The sequence below is a fragment of the Chironomus tepperi genome, unplaced genomic scaffold (assembly GCF_022539635.2).
Source record: "Chironomus tepperi strain 1889 unplaced genomic scaffold, CSIRO-AGI_Ctep_v1 contig_68, whole genome shotgun sequence".
Classification (NCBI taxonomy): domain Eukaryota; kingdom Metazoa; phylum Arthropoda; class Insecta; order Diptera; family Chironomidae; genus Chironomus; species Chironomus tepperi.
Window position 1 is genome coordinate 785,964 of NW_027226190.1, and position 20,072 is coordinate 806,035.

The following is a 20,072-nucleotide window of genomic DNA, read 5'->3' on the forward strand; positions in this document are numbered from 1 at the left end:
CATGATTAAGCAAATTTTAATTCAAAACGTCACGGCAGTCTAGAAGCTTTATCAGTTCAAACTAATGACGACATAAGTACGTAAACTGAAAAAGATGCAATTCATAGTCTGTAAAATCAATAAAGACTTTAAAATGTAAATTTCATAATTTTTGTATTATTCTACATCGGTAACCTCCTTACTTCCTTTTGGTGATTTTATTGACATAATATAAATGCATTTTTGTCATTTATTAATATAAATTAAGCATCGTATTTACTCTAACATTCAGATAAAAAATTTATTATACAGCAACATGTTATGTCTCATTTATTCACACATTTGATGATGATGCTGATGATGTAGATGATTAATATTATTCGGTTGCATATTTTCATTACAAAAATATTGATTTTGCATTGAATATAAGCGATCGATAGGATTAAGGAGATGATTTGAAGGCGCTAAATTGGCTGATAGCTGTTGAAGTGCCTGGTAATCCATTCCAACCATATTACCATTATTGTACGATAATGTTTCACTTTTAATACTTGCGACTGTTGTTCCATCTGTAAAAGAGTATATCCGTTAAATTTGATAACATAAAATCATAAACAAAGCACATAAAACGTCATCAAAATTCAATTTCCGTTCCTTTCAAGCAACTTTTGGCTTTTTATAATTCAATTATTTGGGAATTTTACGTTTAATTCGACGGATGCTTTAAGTACCAGCACGTTATTTTGGTTCCTTCACCAATTTTAAAGTCATTTTTAATGGCATAAACTTGTTATCGATTTTGAGTGATGGTGTGAGAATCACAGAAATGATTTTCATGCATAAAGGAGCATGAACGGAAGTGGATAGCGAAAAAATCATGAAGAAGTGTCGTAAAAAGTCAAAGACTGAGGGGAGGATGGAAAAGTCATGCAAGTTGGCGTCAGATGTGTTTCATTGATCTTTTGCCTTTTTTTTTTTGTTGCTGCTTCCTTCACATTTAAACTGAGACAAAAAAGTCCCCCTTTGTGTCCCAGAGATGCTTAGGATTAAAGTTGATGATCTATTCAATTTTTGTGTCACTTCCTCAAAAACTATCAAAGGTCATCTACGCAATATTCAACAGAATGGCAACAAAAAGCAATGAAAAATTTGTATACGGAAAATTCAATGCCAGGAACAGAACAATTTCATATGTGAATTACATTCGTGTACGAACATACATTTATTTGTAAAGGGCTTTGCTCATAAAAAACCCTCGTTGCACATACGGAAATGGCAGTTAGGAGACAATCATAAAAATACAAAACACATTTTCATGGCTTTGCTGTAGAGAAAACAAAACAGCATGATGGGGAAAGAGAGCAAGCTTGGAACGAGCAGAGCAAAAAAATTGTTTACAGGTGGCTCATGTTTTATAGATGAAGTTGGAAAAGTGGCTCAGTATATCGTGTATGTGTGTATGAGGGAGGATGGAATAAAGGTAGTATGGAAACTTTTATGGATGCTGCTTATAGGCGCACATTTATCAAATTATTTGTCGGACATTGGTTTTGTGCTAGAGTTCTTAATCCCTACACAGCTGTATTGGGACTGAGAAATGTCATCAAAAGAGTTCCTCGATTCTTACTGTAAATCGTAGGTCTAGGTATGAATAGGAAGATTTTGCATATTAATCATTTGTGACGTTTAGTTAAAGAAGCAAAAAGGGTTGATAGCTCATTTAGTGAGGTGCGGATCACAAAAGTTGGTGTTGAATTTGAAGTTCCAAGTTCGAATCCCACAGTCTAGTAATTTTAAGGAAGTTTAGATACTTCGGCTTCTTAAGTATAACACAGTTTAAGGATAGAAACCAAGAACGGCAGATGTAAGAACCGGGTCATGTATCAAGTTTTGGCTAAACGATCCAAAATCCGGCATCATACTTTTGTGGCCAGAGCTCGAAGTCGAGTCGAGTTAACTTGAGTCGTCTCAAAAAAACCGGGTGGACTTGAAGTCGAGTACATTTGAGACTTCGAGCTCTGATTGTGACTATGGCATGGTGCTGGAGTTAACTCGAATTCCGCGCGAAGTCAGAGTCACGCCGACCTGGGCCTGATTCGGGTGTATTGGAAAGAGAACTAGCATTAACACTGTTCTTAAGATCTGAATAGGGTTTTTATTTGCCTGCTATACACAACTGCTTTAGCAACACCTAGTGTACCTGCGAAATTTTTCAGAAATACCAAGAACCACATGCCGTGTGTAGTTTTGGTGGAGTCTTATCTTGGACAATAACAATCTAACAACTCAAAGACTAAATGACCAAATTTCTCCTCAAATTCAATGCTGCTTTAAAACCTTTGCACCATACACATAGCTCCATATCCTTTTGGTACAAATCGGGGATTATTTATATTTTTTAAAAGAGTTCTGTTCGGAATTTTCAATACATCCAACATATCTACATCCGATATGGTGAATAAACTTAGACACAATATGCACAACCCCTCTCTATTTTCTATGCTGTACATGGGGAATAATATAACATAAATTTTATTTTCATAAGCCGCGAGTGTAACCCCAATTTGGAAGCACACAAATCACCCACTCCGTTCTTCTTTTATGGCTGACAATAGAAGGGAAAAAAAACTTTTCCTCTCAACTGCCATTGAAAATCCATAAATATTTTTGCTGCCATCAATGGAATGGAATGAATGAATGAGGGGTCATGATTGTTTGGCAAACGATATAAAGGGGGTGTGGAGATGAATAGAGAAGCAAATGGAGAAGAAAAAAAGTCGATAGGAATGCGACTACAGATTATCAGGTAGAAAGGAAAAAAGATGGACAAATGGAATTTATAGCATGGCTTTTTTGTGCTATGAGATGTGCAAAAATGTTTTCTATTTACCATCTAAATGTCTCATGGATCTGGTTTGATTGGCCAACAATCGAAAATATTCATCGTCATTGTCAATCTCTTCTTTAATATGCTTGAGTTCTGTTGGGATTATACTGCTACTTCCATTACCTGATAAACGCGATCCAAATGAATCTGTATCACATAATCCACCTTCCGTATCGCTACAGCTGTCTTGTAAGTATTGATTTGACCCTAAATTGAATAAAGGAAGAAGTAAAAAAAGGTTTTTGTGAAATTTCAGATGTTGACAAATAAAACAACAAAAAAGGACAAATTTGTTCATGTAGAAATTCTGAATGTTTGGGTCTCGATTCTATTTTGAGGACAATTGTCCCAAATAATGGTAAAATGTATTAAAGTGTTTGTACTTACTTGAATTTTCGTCTTTAATCTTAAGAGACAGTTTACTTTCATTCTCTGATTCTTCTTGAGATTCGGTGTCTTTAGGCTTTGTGCCTTCCTTTAATTGCTTCTTCTGGATCTTCTTTACTCTATTGGAATGTAAAGGAAAATGTGAAAATGTTTAAAGACCAAAGCAGAATAGGCTGTGATTAATCGAGCTTATATCTAGTGATAAACTTGACATTTGTGGAAATTGCAATAGAATGTCATGTTTATAGCTAGACGTAAGGACGACTAATCGTAGCCTATTTTACTTTGGCGATTATAGTAGCCAGACCATCAAAAAGTCAGTCTTAAGCAAGTTTGAAGCTCCCTGAATAGCATAAGACCGGTAAATCAATAAGATATCCAGTCTTAGGTCAGCGTGACTCTGACTTGGTGTCAGATTCAGTTTAAATGGACCATCTCAGAATCATGCCAGATTTGTACCGGATTTAGGATCGATTAACCGACTTGTGCTATTCGGGCTAAAGTTAGAACTAACTTTTCAAATGTTTGGCTACTTGGGGGAATTAACTATATGATATTTCGTGTTTGATCCAGTTGCAGTGACTTTTAGGGAATATGTTTGTTAAAATAGGATAAAAAAAATTATGTGACGTTGTATTAACGACTTTATTGCAAGGGAGTATTTCGGAAGAGGATGGAGGAGGGAGTCATTGTCAAAACCTTCCAACTCCATCCCTAACCACCTATATACTGTAATACAGATGAATTATCCACTAGAGAACTACTGCGATTTTTTAAACCAAAATCATTCAAAATGTCCGGCAATTTTTAACCAAAAGCATGATATTGACTAAAATATTCACAATTTTTTTCTAGTTAGACGGAATTGTTGGCAGGAGTTGGAATCCTATGTAGATCCACGCCAAAAATATAACTAAGTCTACATTTTTTTGTGTTATTTCTGTGTAGGGTTTGGCCAAGAGCTGCACGGCTGCATTTCTTGCATTTTAGATGAACAGGCTTGCAGTTTTCGGCTGTTCTTTAAAGTTATTTCAATACTGAAGTTTGGAAATTTTGTGTCGAACCCTATTTCTACATATATCATCAAATTCTAAAATTTTATTTCACTGGATCTTTAATATGCATCAAAAAATGCCTCAAAATGCAAGTATCGGTGGTTTTCATAAAGAATTTCCATTTAATCCAACAACCAGATATCCTCATATTCCCAATGAAATACAAAAAGTCTCTACAAGTCACTGCAACTGAATGCTTATTGACAACTTTAAACAATTTCACATGACAAAATTTAAAGTGAAGTTCTTTAAAGCATCCAACACAACACAGATATGAAGAATATGCAACAATTGATGAAAATGGTACAAACTTTGCTCTTTGGTTTTGAAACCACACCTAGAAAAAAAGGAAGCCAGAAAAGAGAGAGAGAGAAAAAATATTTTTATTAAAATTAATTCGCCCAAAAATATGTACAAGTTATATTATGTTACACCCGACACATACTACATAAATGTATGCATCTATACATGAAAAAACATTGTCAAAGGCTCAATAAAAAAGTACTGGATGGATATAAAGGGGCCACATTTTTAGTGGAAAAATTTTCGACACGAATTTTTGCCAACATCAAACGACATTTTATGGTTGAATAAATTTTCATCCATGTCACATATGTATGCATGTTGATACTCATTGCATATGATTTTATATGTGCATAACAAATAAATGTGTAGGTGACTATTTTACAATTATTCGCTACATGAATTGCTCTGTACAACAATTAATGTCGTTTGATGTTGTTTTCGTTTGCTCTCAGGAAAAAAGTTGGTGACTTTTTTTTTTTATTACTGTATATTGGAAAAATTTTCTACATTTTTATCGGATATACGAAATAATTGAACTGGGCAGTCATGTTGGTTCAATATTTCAACAGAATTAATGTACAGCGATGGAATGGGAAAAGAATTTAAGGGCTAAATTGATGTTATGGATCTTATGGATTTCATAGCGGTGAAATGGCATCAGTGACTTGGGTATCACTATAAACTGTAGGTCTAAAGGATGTGGTACAACAGTTTGTTAATTGCAGTGCCTCCAGCTCATAAGACTGGGTCCTTCAAGCAATTTGTTATGTATATTCTTATGGAAGCTCACCGTGCATATTTTGATATTAGGCTTCTACTAATATCAAGGAAGCGTCATGGAACATGACTGCTGCAGATGAACATCCTATAAGATTCTTAGAGTCATATTTGGCCCAAAGGAGGTAGGAGATCTATTTAAGTACAGGAGCAACATGAAAATATTGTCAGCTCTTTAGGGAGACTGACATTGTAAAACGTGTTAAAGTGAATAAGCTTTGATGTACAGGACATGTTAATAGAAGACCTTTTAAAGCTCGAATAAGTAAATTCTTTATTCCGGTATGCGAAAAATTCACGGAATGAAGATTTTGAGACATTATTGCACTTGGGAACGCAAATTGACAAGCGGTAGCCAGCGATAAAGCTAGTTATAGACGACATCTATAAGAGGACATGGATCACAATTAGGGGTCCGAAAATTACCGGTAATCGGGATTTGACGGTAACGGATATTTACCGGTAATTACCGGTGATTACCGGTAATATCCGTACATTCCGACTGTATATATCCGAATATTTAGGGTAAAAAAAAATTTTATTTTTGGTCACCTTTTTTGGTCATTTTTAAAAAAGTCAATTATAAACGTTTTTAGAGGATGGCTTGAAGAGAAGAGGCGTAAAACATCCAAAAGTAAGAACTTTTGCATTAAAACTTTTGACTATTGGACTTCCTGCAATTTAAAATTTGAAAAATGACCGAAATTTGGTCAGTTTTCGTTTCAGCCGCTTGTGCTAAAGAACTAGTTTTTCATAACCCAATAAGTACCTGAAAAGTTACCTTTCTCAACTCTCTGTCATTACTGATATTACAAATAAATAAAGCCCTTCTTCAGGATTTATCATACAAAATGACTGATTTTCAGATGTAATTTTGGAATTTTTTTTCAACAGTAAGCAAGCATACGTTTAAATGTTGTAAAATGTATCCAAATATCCAATGCTCACTGTGAAAAAATGTGACCAAAAATAACATTTTTTTGATCAAAAATTACATTTGACTTTGAAATTTATTCATCTTGGAATTGACAAGTCTAAAAATTCACATTTAAAGTTTTCAAAAATGAAAAATGTCTAAAAATAACAAAAAAAAATAAACTGCGGTCTTAATATTTGAATTTTTAAAAAATTCGTTAAAAATCTGTTACCGCTGGATAATCCATATAAATTAACGGTAACGGTAATGGATATTACCGGTAATTACCGGTAACGGACGGTACGGATATCCGTCATTCGGACCCCTAATCACAATTGATCTGTACGGCCAGCGACCTACTGGAATTTGAAACATTCCAAAATTTAAAGAAAAGGAAAAAGGAATAAAAGGAATCAGGTTCCAATGGATTTCATAACCTAATAAGCAAAAAACATCCTCTCGAGAGCTCACTCTTCCTAAATATACAAGTTAAGCAATCTCTAGAGCGTTCCTCTCATCTTGCTAGGCTCATGAGGGCAAACTCTTTGCCTGATGAGGATACTTTGTACCGCTAGTTTGAAACCTTCCAATCCTCAAAATATCCATCCCAAAATATCAATCATATCCAAAAAATCACAAAATACAAATAAAAATCACTCATACCTGCACAATACGTATCGACAGTCCAGTATCTTTTGCTAAAGTTTCTCTAACCTTCCTACATGGCTTCGGTGATACATCAAAAGATGCTTTAAATGCTCGTCTCTGTTGAGTTGTCAATATTGTCCTATTGATAACATATTCATTAGATTTCATTCAATTCAACACATGCAGACAGTTTAAGAATGTTTACCTAGGACGTTTTGGTCCTCTTCTGCCGTCCATTCGTGTATGATAAATATCCTCACAGCAGTAGTCGTCTGGAGGTGAAAATTTTATACAAGCATGAAACAGCGTTCTCATTAAAGTCATAAAAAGAAAATTCGTTTAAATAAAAATAAAGAATCTCACCATAGTTATAGCCTTGAAGCATCTCAACTTCCTTCTCATAATCGGGGCGACAGAAAAGTTGACTTTGTTTAACGACATATTGATCGCCTTTTTGTAATCTCATACCGCACACCACACAGATAAAGCATTTCAAATGGAACACATTGTCGACAGCTCGCATTACAAGCTCATCGCTACCAATTTTCTCTGCACATCCGAGACAACGATTTTTCACAAAGAGTCTTTAATACACAATATGAGTGTGTATATATACATGTGTACATCATAGTACAAGCACGATGAACATTTGAATGGAAAAATGTAAATATCGCATGATGTTGTAGATGTCGGAAAGTAAAGGAAGATTAAAGTAGAAAAGAAAATAAAATGGCTTTGATTATTTAATATTCTAGCTTTATCATCCCATAAATTGTTGCGCACAGCGGGTGAACTGAAGAAAATTCCGAAAAAAACTCCCTCATCGTAAGGAATTAGATACTAAATCCTACACAATAGAATCTATTTTCTTTTCAGGCTTCCTTCTTGACAACAACAAGTCTTTACGTTTTGGAATTAAATTTCAGCTTTAATTTTTCATGCTTTAAACAATTTTTTAGACAGATAAAAAAAATTTTCTTATTTTTGTCGTGTCACAAATGTTTTTTTTTGCTCCTGTGCAGCATAAAATCCATAAAATATCGACCATAAGAAAAACTTTTTCTTTCCTTCGTTTGCTTTTGTGTTTTCGTGCCAAAAATACCAATTATATGCTGCATACTTTCATAGATAACACAAGTATGAGGAAGAAGACTAATCCATCAGGTTCTATAACTTGTGTTATTGGCATAAAACGTGTAAGAAAACTATTTTAACCTTCATTTTGAGGCTTTTGACTTTAATTGCGGTAAATAATGTTAGTTCATGTTAAAAACATTAAAGATTTTTTGGGTGATGCATGAATAGTTTATAGTTTCTTAGTAAAGTATGTAAATTTATGTTGTCATTTACATTGTTGAGGAATTAAGATGACTTTCTGGTAAGATGGAAATTCTTAGTAATGTTGAGAATTAAAGGCTTGTCATATGAGTTTTTAAATGCAAAGGAGGATGAGTATTGACCCAAAGTATCTAAATATTCAACATTTAATCATTTGTTCCTCAAAAATTTAGCAAAAATGCAGAAATACAAGTCAACTGTCATTTAATATTCAAATTGTATTTACAACTTAAATTAGTTGCTTTCCCCCTTTTGTTGTTTTAGTTGTTAGTCCCCTCAATAGAAAAATTTAGTCAATTTTTGAACTTCGAAGAATAAACATCATTAATTCAATAATTCAGACATTATTTACCAGATTGAGACTTTTAAGTTCCTTCATTTACAAGTTCTTTAAGTGATTTCATCATTAATAGTCCAATAAGCAGATTATTAAACAAACTACATCCACTAATGGCAAACAATTTTAAAATTCATTCAATAAATTACTCAAAACATTTCCTATTATTAATCTTAAAGCATAATTTGTAAATCATCATACTTTAATTACAGCCACAATTCCATCATCATTTCCAAAAATTCTCTTGGGTCTAATTTCCTCTCAACTCTTTTCATTTTTCGTCTTAAATTGAGCGCAGTGAGATGGAAAAAGAAAATTTTTATTATCTTATTAATGAGACAATGAGGAAAAAGTTATTTGAATAGGAATCGACAGAGAATAAGACTGTCATCACCTCCAAATGATGGCTGAATGGAAAGTCACTCAAGAGACACTAAAGAGAGTAATTTTTACAATTAAATTTAAATAAAAGAAGATATAATCATAAAAATAAATTGTTATTTTTATATTTATAGCTTATTGTTACAATTATTATGAATATTCATCTCTGTTTTTCTATCCGGTTGCCATGCCAAAAGAGCATGCATTCATGATAAATGAAAAATGATATTTTATTGTCATCAACATTTTTAAGTGACCAATATATTGGTAGGAGATAAAAAATAATTTTATGGCATTTTTTTATACACACGTTTTGCGTATTTCCAACATATGTTAACATTTTTTGTTAAATTCAATAAAAAAAGTCGCGTGATTTGTCTGAAAATTTGTTAAAGGATGTTTTGTCCTTCGTGATGCGACTATGTAATTAGGTATTAAATTGATATGTTTTTTCTATTGTTGATGAAGTAATTAATTATCAATTTTTCCTACCAATGCACTTGCAACCCCTTTCCACTTCCTTGTCTATAGGGTAGAAGTGTTCAAAGGGTGCAAGTTTCGCGCATAATATCATGATTAATCGCATTTTTCAGTGACTTTTCATATTCTGTGGATAATCTACTAACTTCATGGATGTAGATTTTTTGATAGAACAAGTGTTAAAGTTCCTAAAATTAAAAATCACCGCAACGAAAGATGATTTGAATAGGATGGAATAGAGAATTAGGAGTATGAAAATGTTGTAAGAGTGCAGGGACACACAGCGCTTCAAATTGGATTTTTGCATGCTTTTTTTACAAATTAGTAAGTCACACTTAACCTGGACAACATGCCCTACTGCTATCAAGATCGGGAATTGAAGTCGACTCTGAATTTGTATGGAAACGTCGACTTGAGTCGTCACGACTTCATATAAAATCCGAGTCAAATTCGAGGTCTATTTCAATCTTGATCCCGAAAATTGTCCGGAACCAGGATTTCAAGAAAACATATAAGAATGGCCAGACGTTGAAATCGAACTGACTTTGTTACAGTTCGCTTAAAACCTACCCACCTAAATGAGTGTGTTCATGAGTATAGTTAACCGTTATAGTTGAGTAGGCTCAATTTTTCGACAATACTCATTAGCTTTGGGAGTCCGGACTCCCATTGAGATGCATTTCTGGCCGTCTTTTGTTGAGTTGATGAAAACAGACAAGGGTAATGTTCATGAGCAGAGTTGTCTGGAGTCCAATATGGAGTCGCCTTCCTAAAAAAGTGGAGTACGGACTCCCATAAAGTTCAGAGCAGGCGTCTCCTTATTGGAGTGCATTCAATTATGCTCATGATGAGCATGATCCTCATTTCAACAAAAGATAGCCAACAAGTCAGGAATGCATCTCATTCACAATTAAGATAGACAAAATATTTCAATAAATAGGCTAAAATTGCAACCCCATTAATTTCCATAAATTTAAATGCTGATCTGTAAAGGGATCAGGAAAAAAATCAAATTAAATGTAATTATGCATCACAGTGATAGAAGAAGTAAATGAGGGAAATATGTTTCTATGATTCAAAACAACCCTGTTGTGTTTTTGCACTTCTCGTCTTGTTAAAGATCCTGTTTTTAAATACCCTAAGCAACCCCTCAAATAACATCGAGAAGCATATGAAAAAAAAGGAGTCGTAAAATGATTTTCTGAATGTTTGGAATTTCAGTTTTATTAAGAAATAAATGGCATATCATTGCATGATAATTCCCTCTGCTTAACTGTATATGTACGTATGTGTTGTGCGTACAATGATGATGATGATATAGTCAGGGCTGTCAAATATTTCAATAAACATTAACGAGCACCTGCTAGGCGGCTGTTTTAAAACCCCTGATTTTTCTCCTATAGCATTTGTAAATTCCTTGAATATTTTTACGAGCACAAAAATATGAATAAACATCAACACGTGCAATATGCTTTGCATTCTTTAAGAATTTTCTATTCCTATTCCAATTCCATCCACAATTTATTTTTTAAAAAAAATATTAAAAATTTACATAAATTCTTCATATATTTTTCATGGAATGGTGAAAAACACAGAAATTTTTCTGGAAAAACCATTTTTCTTATTTTTCACAGTAATAAAATTTTCTTATTTAGGTAGTTTCTGGAGAGAAAATGGAAGCAACGATAGTGGATCAAAAAATAAAATTTCTCAGTTGGAAGAAACTGCCAAAAATTTACAATTTAAATAAACTTTTCATCTTATTTTGCATAATTTTCATTTTCATGGCACCACAAAATACAAAGAAGAAGAAGTAAAGTTCTTGGGTGTCATTGCTTTCATTTTTGTCGTCTTTGGGATATTCAAGCTGCTTTTGTTTTGCATAAAATATCCAAAAAAAGGAGAAGAGAAAGGGCTGATCTACTTTTTTGTGTTATCCTCATTTTGTGTCATTCCTTTCATCTTACTTTTTTGTTTAATTTTTAAGAGCTATGGACTGTAAGGTCTAAAATTGTCTTTGTGTCTGCATGGTTAATGACATATTGTGTCTACATGGTTAATGACATAGAAGTTAATGGTTGATATTAAAATTCATTTTGCAGATGAAAAAGGCTCTTTAAGGACATATCTATTGCTGTCAAATGGAATGTCGTCAATTGACAGCTATTTGTGAAAGATGAAACCAAGCATCCCTTAGACCCTTCACAAAAATGCTTTGTCAATCATGAATCAAATTTAGTGGTCCGTAACAAACCTGTCCTTCACCCTAAGCGTTACGTAATTACCGAATATTTTCATCTGATCACAACACATCCTTTGGAAGGGATGTAGACAAAAATTTATTGAGATTGGTGAATTTAGGGTTTTTTACAAGGAGATACAGATGAGGAAGTACGGCTGGATAGGGCATACGCTTCGGAAGAAAAATGTCATTGCTGGGACAGAAACACAAGTTTGTTACACAGCCCTTCGATGGAATCCACAAGGGAAAAGGCGACCAGGAGCATCAAAAGCTACTTGGCGCAGAACAGTAATGAAAGAATGTCAGCTCAACGTGCGGACAGAGAATTTGTACAAATTAGGTGACAGAGCCAGCAACAGAGTCAGATTGAAAGCCTTCTGTTGTAACCTAAGCTCCATATAGGAACATGGTTGCAGATTTTTTTAGAGATTAAGTTGAAGAATTTGAGAAGAGTTCAGAAGGTCAACACGTCCTACTTGATTGGGATTAAAAGACGGAGCATTGGACGTTACTTTTTAATTTTCTGAGTGGACAAGGGTTTGTTTCGTTCGTGATTGTATTAAAATTAAGAGAATCCAAATCTGTTTTATCCAAAATGGAAATTTTTCTCCATTTTTTGGAAGAAAATTTGTTTGATGGAAATTTTGTGTTTTTATTGGAAATTTTGTTTAAAACAGAGAATCTGCCACCATTAACGTATACATAACTTTAACTTCGTTTGAATCTTTACATTGACGTGCACATGACATGAGTTCAATTCTCAAAATTGTTTAAATATAAATATTATTCGGAAGACTGTAACGTTCTGTCTAAAATCTCTTTTTTATTCTTAGAGACTCTGTCCACAATTTACACGTTTTGTACCAATTCAGAATTATTCCAGGATATGAAGCGAATTTTCCTAACTCCTAACTTATTCAACCACAGAGTGTGGCTTTCTCAAAAACGACTGTTAATTTTTTCCAAAAAAATAATTTTTTTCGCTAAAATTCAAATTTTTTTTCGTAACGTAAATTTTTATTTCAAAATAAGTTGAGTTCAAAATGTTCGATTTCTTCGACAATCAAATGTCGAAGAATTCGAATTTGAGACGGTCACACTCTGATTCAACCTATGCTAACTATCAAAAAATATAAATTTCCCCATGAAAAATTTCTTAGACTAAAAAATGCACACTAATCCCAATTTCCAAATGTTTCCAACTCTTTTGTTCCATCTTTTTGCACAATTACACCAAAAGGAAAGTCCTTGTTTGAATATGTAAATGAGACCATTGCTTCATGGGGATCATTGTGAATGGTGAAAAGGTTGAACACATAAAAAACAATATTAGATGGAAACCTTTTCTTGTAAATGCAAATTTTATGATTTTTTTGCTACCTTCATTTGGCATCTACGACTACGATTGATATGAGGGAGTTCCTTTCAATTCATCCAGATGTTTTCAATTGCAAATCTTGCTTTGTGCTTCTATCGATAATCATAAAAAAATTTCACTTACCTTTCATAATCTTTGCGGCAAAATAATTTATTATCGCGTTGATAGCATGTATTTATAAGATTGCAACAGCATGATATGCATTGTAAGCACCTTTCATGGTAGGCTGTTTCGACCACTTTCATAATATATCGATCACATATTGGTTGCATACATCCACCACACATTACATTTGTCATTGATGCATTTGTTATTGGTGTTGATGTTATTGTGGAACCTGTTGATGTCGTTCCACTGGACAATGGTGATTTATGATGATTATGATGATGATGATGATTATCGGATGGTGGTGAATTTCCTATATGATTTGTTTGCTGTTGTAATATTGGCAATGGATTTATTTGCGTCATTATACCTGAACTATCAACTATTCCGGATATGGAATTGGATGCTAAATGATTACTATTTGCTGTGTTGCTATTCAAATTGTTACAATTTTCATTTGATATCGCAATTTGTGATTGCTGTGCCGTTGAACATTTCATTTCAATGGGAACTGTAACAGGTGCATTGTAAATAGTGAGTGTGATTAGATAACAAAAAATTACAACAAAAAATATCGTTGAATAAATATTTGAATTAGGAAAAAAAAGGGGAAATAAGATAAAATAAAATAATTTTTTTTTTCATGTTGTTTGCCTAACGTGCCAATAAAATGTCAACATTTGTTTAGAATATTCTGCGATGCAAATAAGTTGACTTCCACTAAAATTTAACGAGAGTTCGTAAATAAGAATTGGCCAATTTGAATTTTTCTGATTTTTTCAAAGCAATCTTTGATTTAAAATATGAAATTTCAGCTTTTAAGGATGAGAATATGCAGAACTTTATGTTATTTGTGTTTGCTCACCCTTATTCTACATATTCCGACAATTTAAATACAATATAATGTGATATTGAGCGAAAAATAACCAAATAAACATTGCAAGTGGGATTGTAAACAAATTTTCCCGCCAAAACAATAATTTTCATTAAAATTCAAGCATTTAAAGCATAAATCCACTTCCATTTAAAAATTTTAAAGCCACAATACAGCTTTAATATCTTTTTCTTAAAATCAATAAGAAAACTTTATCGATTTTTCCTTCCTTTCAGCACTCAAAATGATAAATATGTATAAACATTTAACCTTATTTACCAGGTAAACCCTATAAAAACCATTTTCGCATCTGATACGGCAACAACTTTCTGTTGTGATCAGAAAAAAAACACGAAGAAGTAACAAAAACAAAAGAGAGAAAATTTATTACGATTGGTGGGTGGTGCGAGAAAAAAAGGAAAAAAGTTTTAAGCATAAACATAACATAAATTGAATAAGAGTAAAAAAAGTAGTTTCATTGCCACTGCCTCATCCCATATTATCATCGTCATCACTCAAGCTTGAAAAACAAGGGAAAATTGTTATGGAAAATCTTTCAATGGAATCAGAAAAGTTTTGAGTTTGGAATTCCTTTAGTGTTTTCTTTTGAGTAAGTTGTCTGTTTTTGTTAGAATTTGAGGATGTTATGGATATGAGTGACTGCTGATTTTTTGTGCTAATTTGAATTTTTTGAAATTTTAAAATTCAAAATTTTAAAAGCCGTTAAATTTTCAAAATAAAAAAAAACCCGTTATTTTCAACATTTCTATATCTTAATCCAAAAAGCGTCATAGCCAGGCTATTAATCCTCTATGTATGAGTCTCATGCTTGCATTCTCAATTCGAACGAAAACAAAACCTTTTGTTTTTCTGCACAAAATAATGTTTGATAGTAAAACAACAACAATGAGGAAAATCAGAACGATCCGTCTTTCAAATTGCTTCATCTTGTTGCTGATACATGCTGTATCTTTAAATCCAACATTAGTTTTTTTTCCTCCTTAAACTTTGTGCATAATTTTCACCCCAATTTCAGAAGATATTCTTTTTTTGACTTCAATTGCTCCCGTCATGAACTTTAATATGTGAGCACGGCATGGCATGTATATTTTTGATGTTAGAACACCTGTTACAAAGCAAGAATCTGCCTTTTTTTGCTATTATTTCACATGACAGCATGGTGTTTTTGATCTGATTATGTCGTAGAGTTAAAAAGAGATCAGTTTAAAGGATTTATGTCATGATTGATGAATGCAATACAAAAAAATGTGTAAATTTGTAGCGCCAGTTGATATCGTATTGAAATAGGATTAAAGTATGTAGGAAGACCTTTAACTCTTTTGTAAAAATGTTCGATAATTTAAAGGTAGAAGGTTGGGTAAAGAAATTTAATTTAATGGGATTTGATTTTTTAATCCTTAGTGAGTTTTGAGACATTTAAAGGTATTGGTAGCATTCTGTATTGTGTTTTATGCAGCACAAATGTTTAGAGAACTATATCCTTAATTTTGGGATTCGCAATGGAATTCAGATGGGATGTTCACGTTCCTGACACCCCAGGCACTACAGTAAATAGTAAAATAACTTTTGGAAAGAGGCTGTTGATAAAGATATTATTGAGCTTAGTATTGGTAATTGGCAGAAGATAGCAGAAGCTATAAAGCCAGGTTCAGACATCAAATAAGAAATGTTAGAATCAATAATGATCTATGAGGTCAGATACTCTTTGAAACTTTAACAAAAACAGGCAAAAATTATAATAATTGTGCAGCAATATGAACCGCAGGCTTGCAGTTTTCGATTGTAACTTAAAGTGCCTTATAATTCACCCAAGACTGAAGCTTTGCATTATTGCCCTTCAGGCTTCCAGTTTTGGATGAACTTTATCTGGAAATCATGAATGAAGGAATTCAAACCAACTTTAAACAGCTATAGTACATAGCAAGAGCGTCCATACCCATCAACTGCGCATCAAAATAATCACAATAATTAAAATAAAATAACAATAAAAATTTATTACTGTATCTCCTTGTATCCATCAAAAGACATTTTTAACGAACTTTGAATAATAAAAGATGAATAATAGTAAAAATATGTACATCCACAGACATAGACATAATAGCAGTTGTGATAAAAATGATTAAACTTTTATACCACATTAAAAAAAAAGTATATCCGGCAATATTAATATTTTATTATCATCATTCTTTTGATAAAGTTTGTTAACTACGTGTAGGATTATAAACTCTATATCGTTCCTTACTCAAAAAAATAAAGTATATGGATAGCAACCCCTCTCAGTGTAGAATACTTATTGTTTAACTTAAATGCCAGACAATGCTAATCGGATTATAGTTCCGACAATATGATTCAGATCATATCAGAAGAGGATTGTGAAAATGTCAACAAATTATTTAATTGTACTGGAGAAATGACTATCCATCTGGATAATCACTGATGCTTATGCAGAAGTCAGGTTTAAAAATATGTTGATATTTTTGTTTTGTCTTCAATATTTTGACAGCTTGTGATTTAATGACCCAAAATTTTGTAGTTCTTACACATTTTCATTGAGTGCCAAGTGTCATTTATGCTCGATGCTGTCGCATTGGTAACATGACACGCGTTTGTAATGTCAACACTTTATGGTAATTTTCTCGAAACATAGAAACACAAATTGTGCATGAAAATGAGCAATATGAAAAAGAGTTGAGAGAAATTTGTGTTAAAAGATTCATAAAGTGTCATATGACATGGGTATTAAGTGTAACGCGTGTGCGGGTGTCCTCTTGAATGTTTAAACTGTCTATTAATTGATATTTTGAGAGACTGATGAAGATTAATATTTTTGTTTGTTTTTATTTCATTTTATTAACATGATTTGTTGAAGAAAGTAGGATTTAGTCGGGGATGGTTAAAGACTTTCGTTGATTTAAGTAATTCTGTGGAAATTTGAAACAAAATCATAAAGATGAGACGAGTATTGAACGATTTGATATTAAAGTGTCAACCTTAGTAATCAAGCCATTAAGAAGTTAGATTTTAGCAAGTTTAATCGACAGAAATCAATAAAGAATGAATTATTGGATCAACATTTATCAATAAGTTTCAACGTAATTGTATAATTTAAATTTTAACGGTTTTTCGAAATTTAAAACATCATAAGATCAAATCAAACTGAACGTGTCCTTTCAAATATTGATCTTGTGTGTGAAAAAAACGTGAAAATAGTTAATTAGTGTTTTAAATCGATTTAAAGTGATGTACAGCTGCTTATTGATAATTTAAGTTACCTAAAGCACGAATGTAAGTATTAAACGACTCAAATATACCTTTATTTTTGATTTAGAAGTGAAATGAACAAAATTTGTTAAAAATCTCAACTACAGACAAATCCTACATGATGCATGGCATCATAACTTCATAAAACAATATAAACTTTACTAATTAACTTTCTCGCGACAAATATTTCCCACCTTATATGTCAACATTTCTAAAAAAATATTCAAATAAATGAAATTCCAACATTTTAAATAAAGTTTAAAAAAATTATTCAGCATCAACACTCGACGAAAGCAATTGTTATCAGCATAAACAACAAAGAAGGAATTTAATGTAAGAGGAAATCAACACTTTAAAGCACGTATTGTATTTAAAAAGGCGGAAAATACATACAAACAATTTTCCACTTTTTCACTTTCGCTGTATTGAATTCCATCTTGCCATGCTGCAAGCATTTTCATTTTATCACTATCTCAACAATGACTTTAGTCGCTTCCTTTATCATCAAGCGACGATGTAAAAAAAAGAAATTTTAATAAAAATTGCTACCTGGTTACAATATGTATGGAATGAAGTTTCATTTCTCATCCTATGTGAAGTTTATTTCCACATGAAGAGACTTGAAGCACTCAAATAAAAAACGGAAGCAGCAAAAAGAGTTAAAATTTTCTCTTATTTGGTTGAATTCAACATGATGGTTTTGTGGCATCACAAGACAATATTTAATAAATTTTTAAGGAACTGAGCAGGAATTTGTGTGTATGTGAGGAGAATTATCATCTCATGTGGAAAACTCATCATTTCCACATCCAACGAAAATCATTCATTAGATTTCCTTTTGTCGAATCATGAAAAGATGAAGAAAGAAGATTCATTTCTCATCCTATGTGAAGTTTATTTCCACATGAAGAGATTTGAAGAAGAAGAAGCTAATATTGGGCACAAAAGCGGAAAAAAACATAAAAAGGATCACAAAAGAAGGCTATAAAAACTTTTTCTTTTCCCTCGTTCCAAGAAATTTCGTTGCTGACTAGAAAAAGAAATGGCGACGTGATGAAGGAAGAGGAAAAATCGATAAATGTGTGATAGGCAGAATATCTAGTGGAAGTTGATGGAGCGGAAAAAATTAAAGGAAATGGAAAAAATACCGACGGGCGGGAAGAAAATTTTGTTAAAGGAGATTGTAAACTTACAAAATGGAAATCCTGATGCTGGTTGCTGATCAATCATTGCTTGTTATCCGCAAAATATCTTGGTAATATTTTGCAATACTTAAGGATTAATTGTTAATGACTATTAGAACACAATTTAATTATTTATTCATATTTTCACATTCCATTCACAATATCACTTCAAACGAGATTTAGTTCCGATTTTTTTAACAATCCAGCTTGCCGTCAATGCCATAAAATCATCACTAGACTTATTTTTTATCAAATTTTTATCCGTATTTACTCTTAATAAATCAATTGATCACAAAAGTGCAATAAATTATTGAAGCCTATCGATATTTTTCTATCTTTCCGTTCCGGATGTCTAATTTATGTCCATCAATTGAAACGGTGCGAATTGCAGTTGGAAAAAATAATTTTTCAAGTCTCATAAAATGATTTTTTGATCTTTTTTCATACAATTTTGTTTCTTGTCTATGACACACAAATGGCGCGCAGCATTTCTGTCTTACTCATTTCCCCTCCGTAAATGCTATGCATTCCGACCAATCGGAAGAGAATGTCAACGCCTATAAGAAATTTTATTCTCTTTCTAGCTCAACGAACTTCAGGGTTTTGTGATGAATAGCTGAAAATGTAGAGAATTACATATTACTAAATACTAGAAGAAAATTGCTCCTCTGTAATGAATCTCTTAAATGGCACCAGAATCTTAAGAGAGAGAAGATTAATGTTAGAGCTGTTTGGATTATTGGGACATTCACAAGGATCATTAAAGAGGAAAGAAAAATTTCATTTTTTACGCTTTTTTTTCTCATGTCTTTTATTTTTTTTTCTGTTTCTTTTTGAGCCATTTTTTCCGTCTTTTACATTAATCTCTGTCATTTTTAAAAGGTTTTTACGAGTGGGAGAGAATTATTCGTCAGTTAGGTATGAGGATGGTTATACAAATTATTTGCAGTTTTCTTTTTAGTCAATTCATTCTTCAAAAGAAAGCAATTATTTAAGGAATAAGAATAAAGGCATGAAGAAGCAGAAGTTTTGCATATGAATTACATCAATTTTAAACTTATTTTTGTCATGTTCTGTGAGTATCATGAAGTTTTTTTTGGTGTTTTAAATGATTCTAGCTGATGAATTTTTAGTCCTTTTCAAATAATAAAGAGCTTAGCTGTTAACTAGAGCTGCAAGACTATTAGTATAAGATATTGTATCGAATACCCTGAAGGGCAAGATTTGGAAAATTTCGATTTATTCCATAAAAATAGACTAGAATACCCTTTATTCCTAGCAGGCAAAGAGCATGCTCTCAAGCGTTGCTCTCAGTTTACCGGTTTTTGCCTCGTGTTGCCGTCAGGGCACCTCCATGTCTTACAATCCACTTGGTGACGTAGCGGTACCCTAGTGACAAAATTGTACTGCTTCGGTAGTCTATTAAATTATACTTTACTTCAAATAAAATTCAACTTGACTTTAAGCTCTTTTTTGGTAATTTTGTTAGTTTTCTGGTGTTCGTTAGTTCTTTGGT

At 32.5% G+C, this 20,072-nt stretch overlaps 1 protein-coding gene across 3 annotated transcripts; it reads right to left on the minus strand.

Annotated features, from left to right (window-relative positions):
• Window positions 1-193: 193 nt before the first annotated feature.
• On the minus strand, window positions 194-18,941 carry LOC139100721 (LIM homeobox transcription factor 1-beta). 3 transcript variants are annotated; one of them, XM_070653427.1, is made up of 10 exons: window positions 18,566-18,941; window positions 13,587-13,727; window positions 13,235-13,529; window positions 7,319-7,539; window positions 7,161-7,227; window positions 6,971-7,094; window positions 4,620-4,645; window positions 3,254-3,372; window positions 2,870-3,073; window positions 194-548 (listed from the first exon to the last, which is right to left on the minus strand). In XM_070653427.1, exons 1-10 carry the CDS (start codon window positions 18,600-18,602, stop codon window positions 310-312), a joined length of 1,473 nt encoding a protein of 490 aa, XP_070509528.1. In that variant the 5' UTR covers window positions 18,603-18,941; the 3' UTR covers window positions 194-309. The 3 variants fall into 3 exon arrangements, with proteins under 3 accessions (XP_070509528.1, XP_070509529.1, XP_070509527.1); XM_070653428.1 differs by having other exon boundaries at window positions 2,990-3,073; window positions 13,235-13,727; XM_070653426.1 differs by having other exon boundaries at window positions 13,235-13,727.
• Window positions 18,942-20,072: the final 1,131 nt, after the last annotated feature.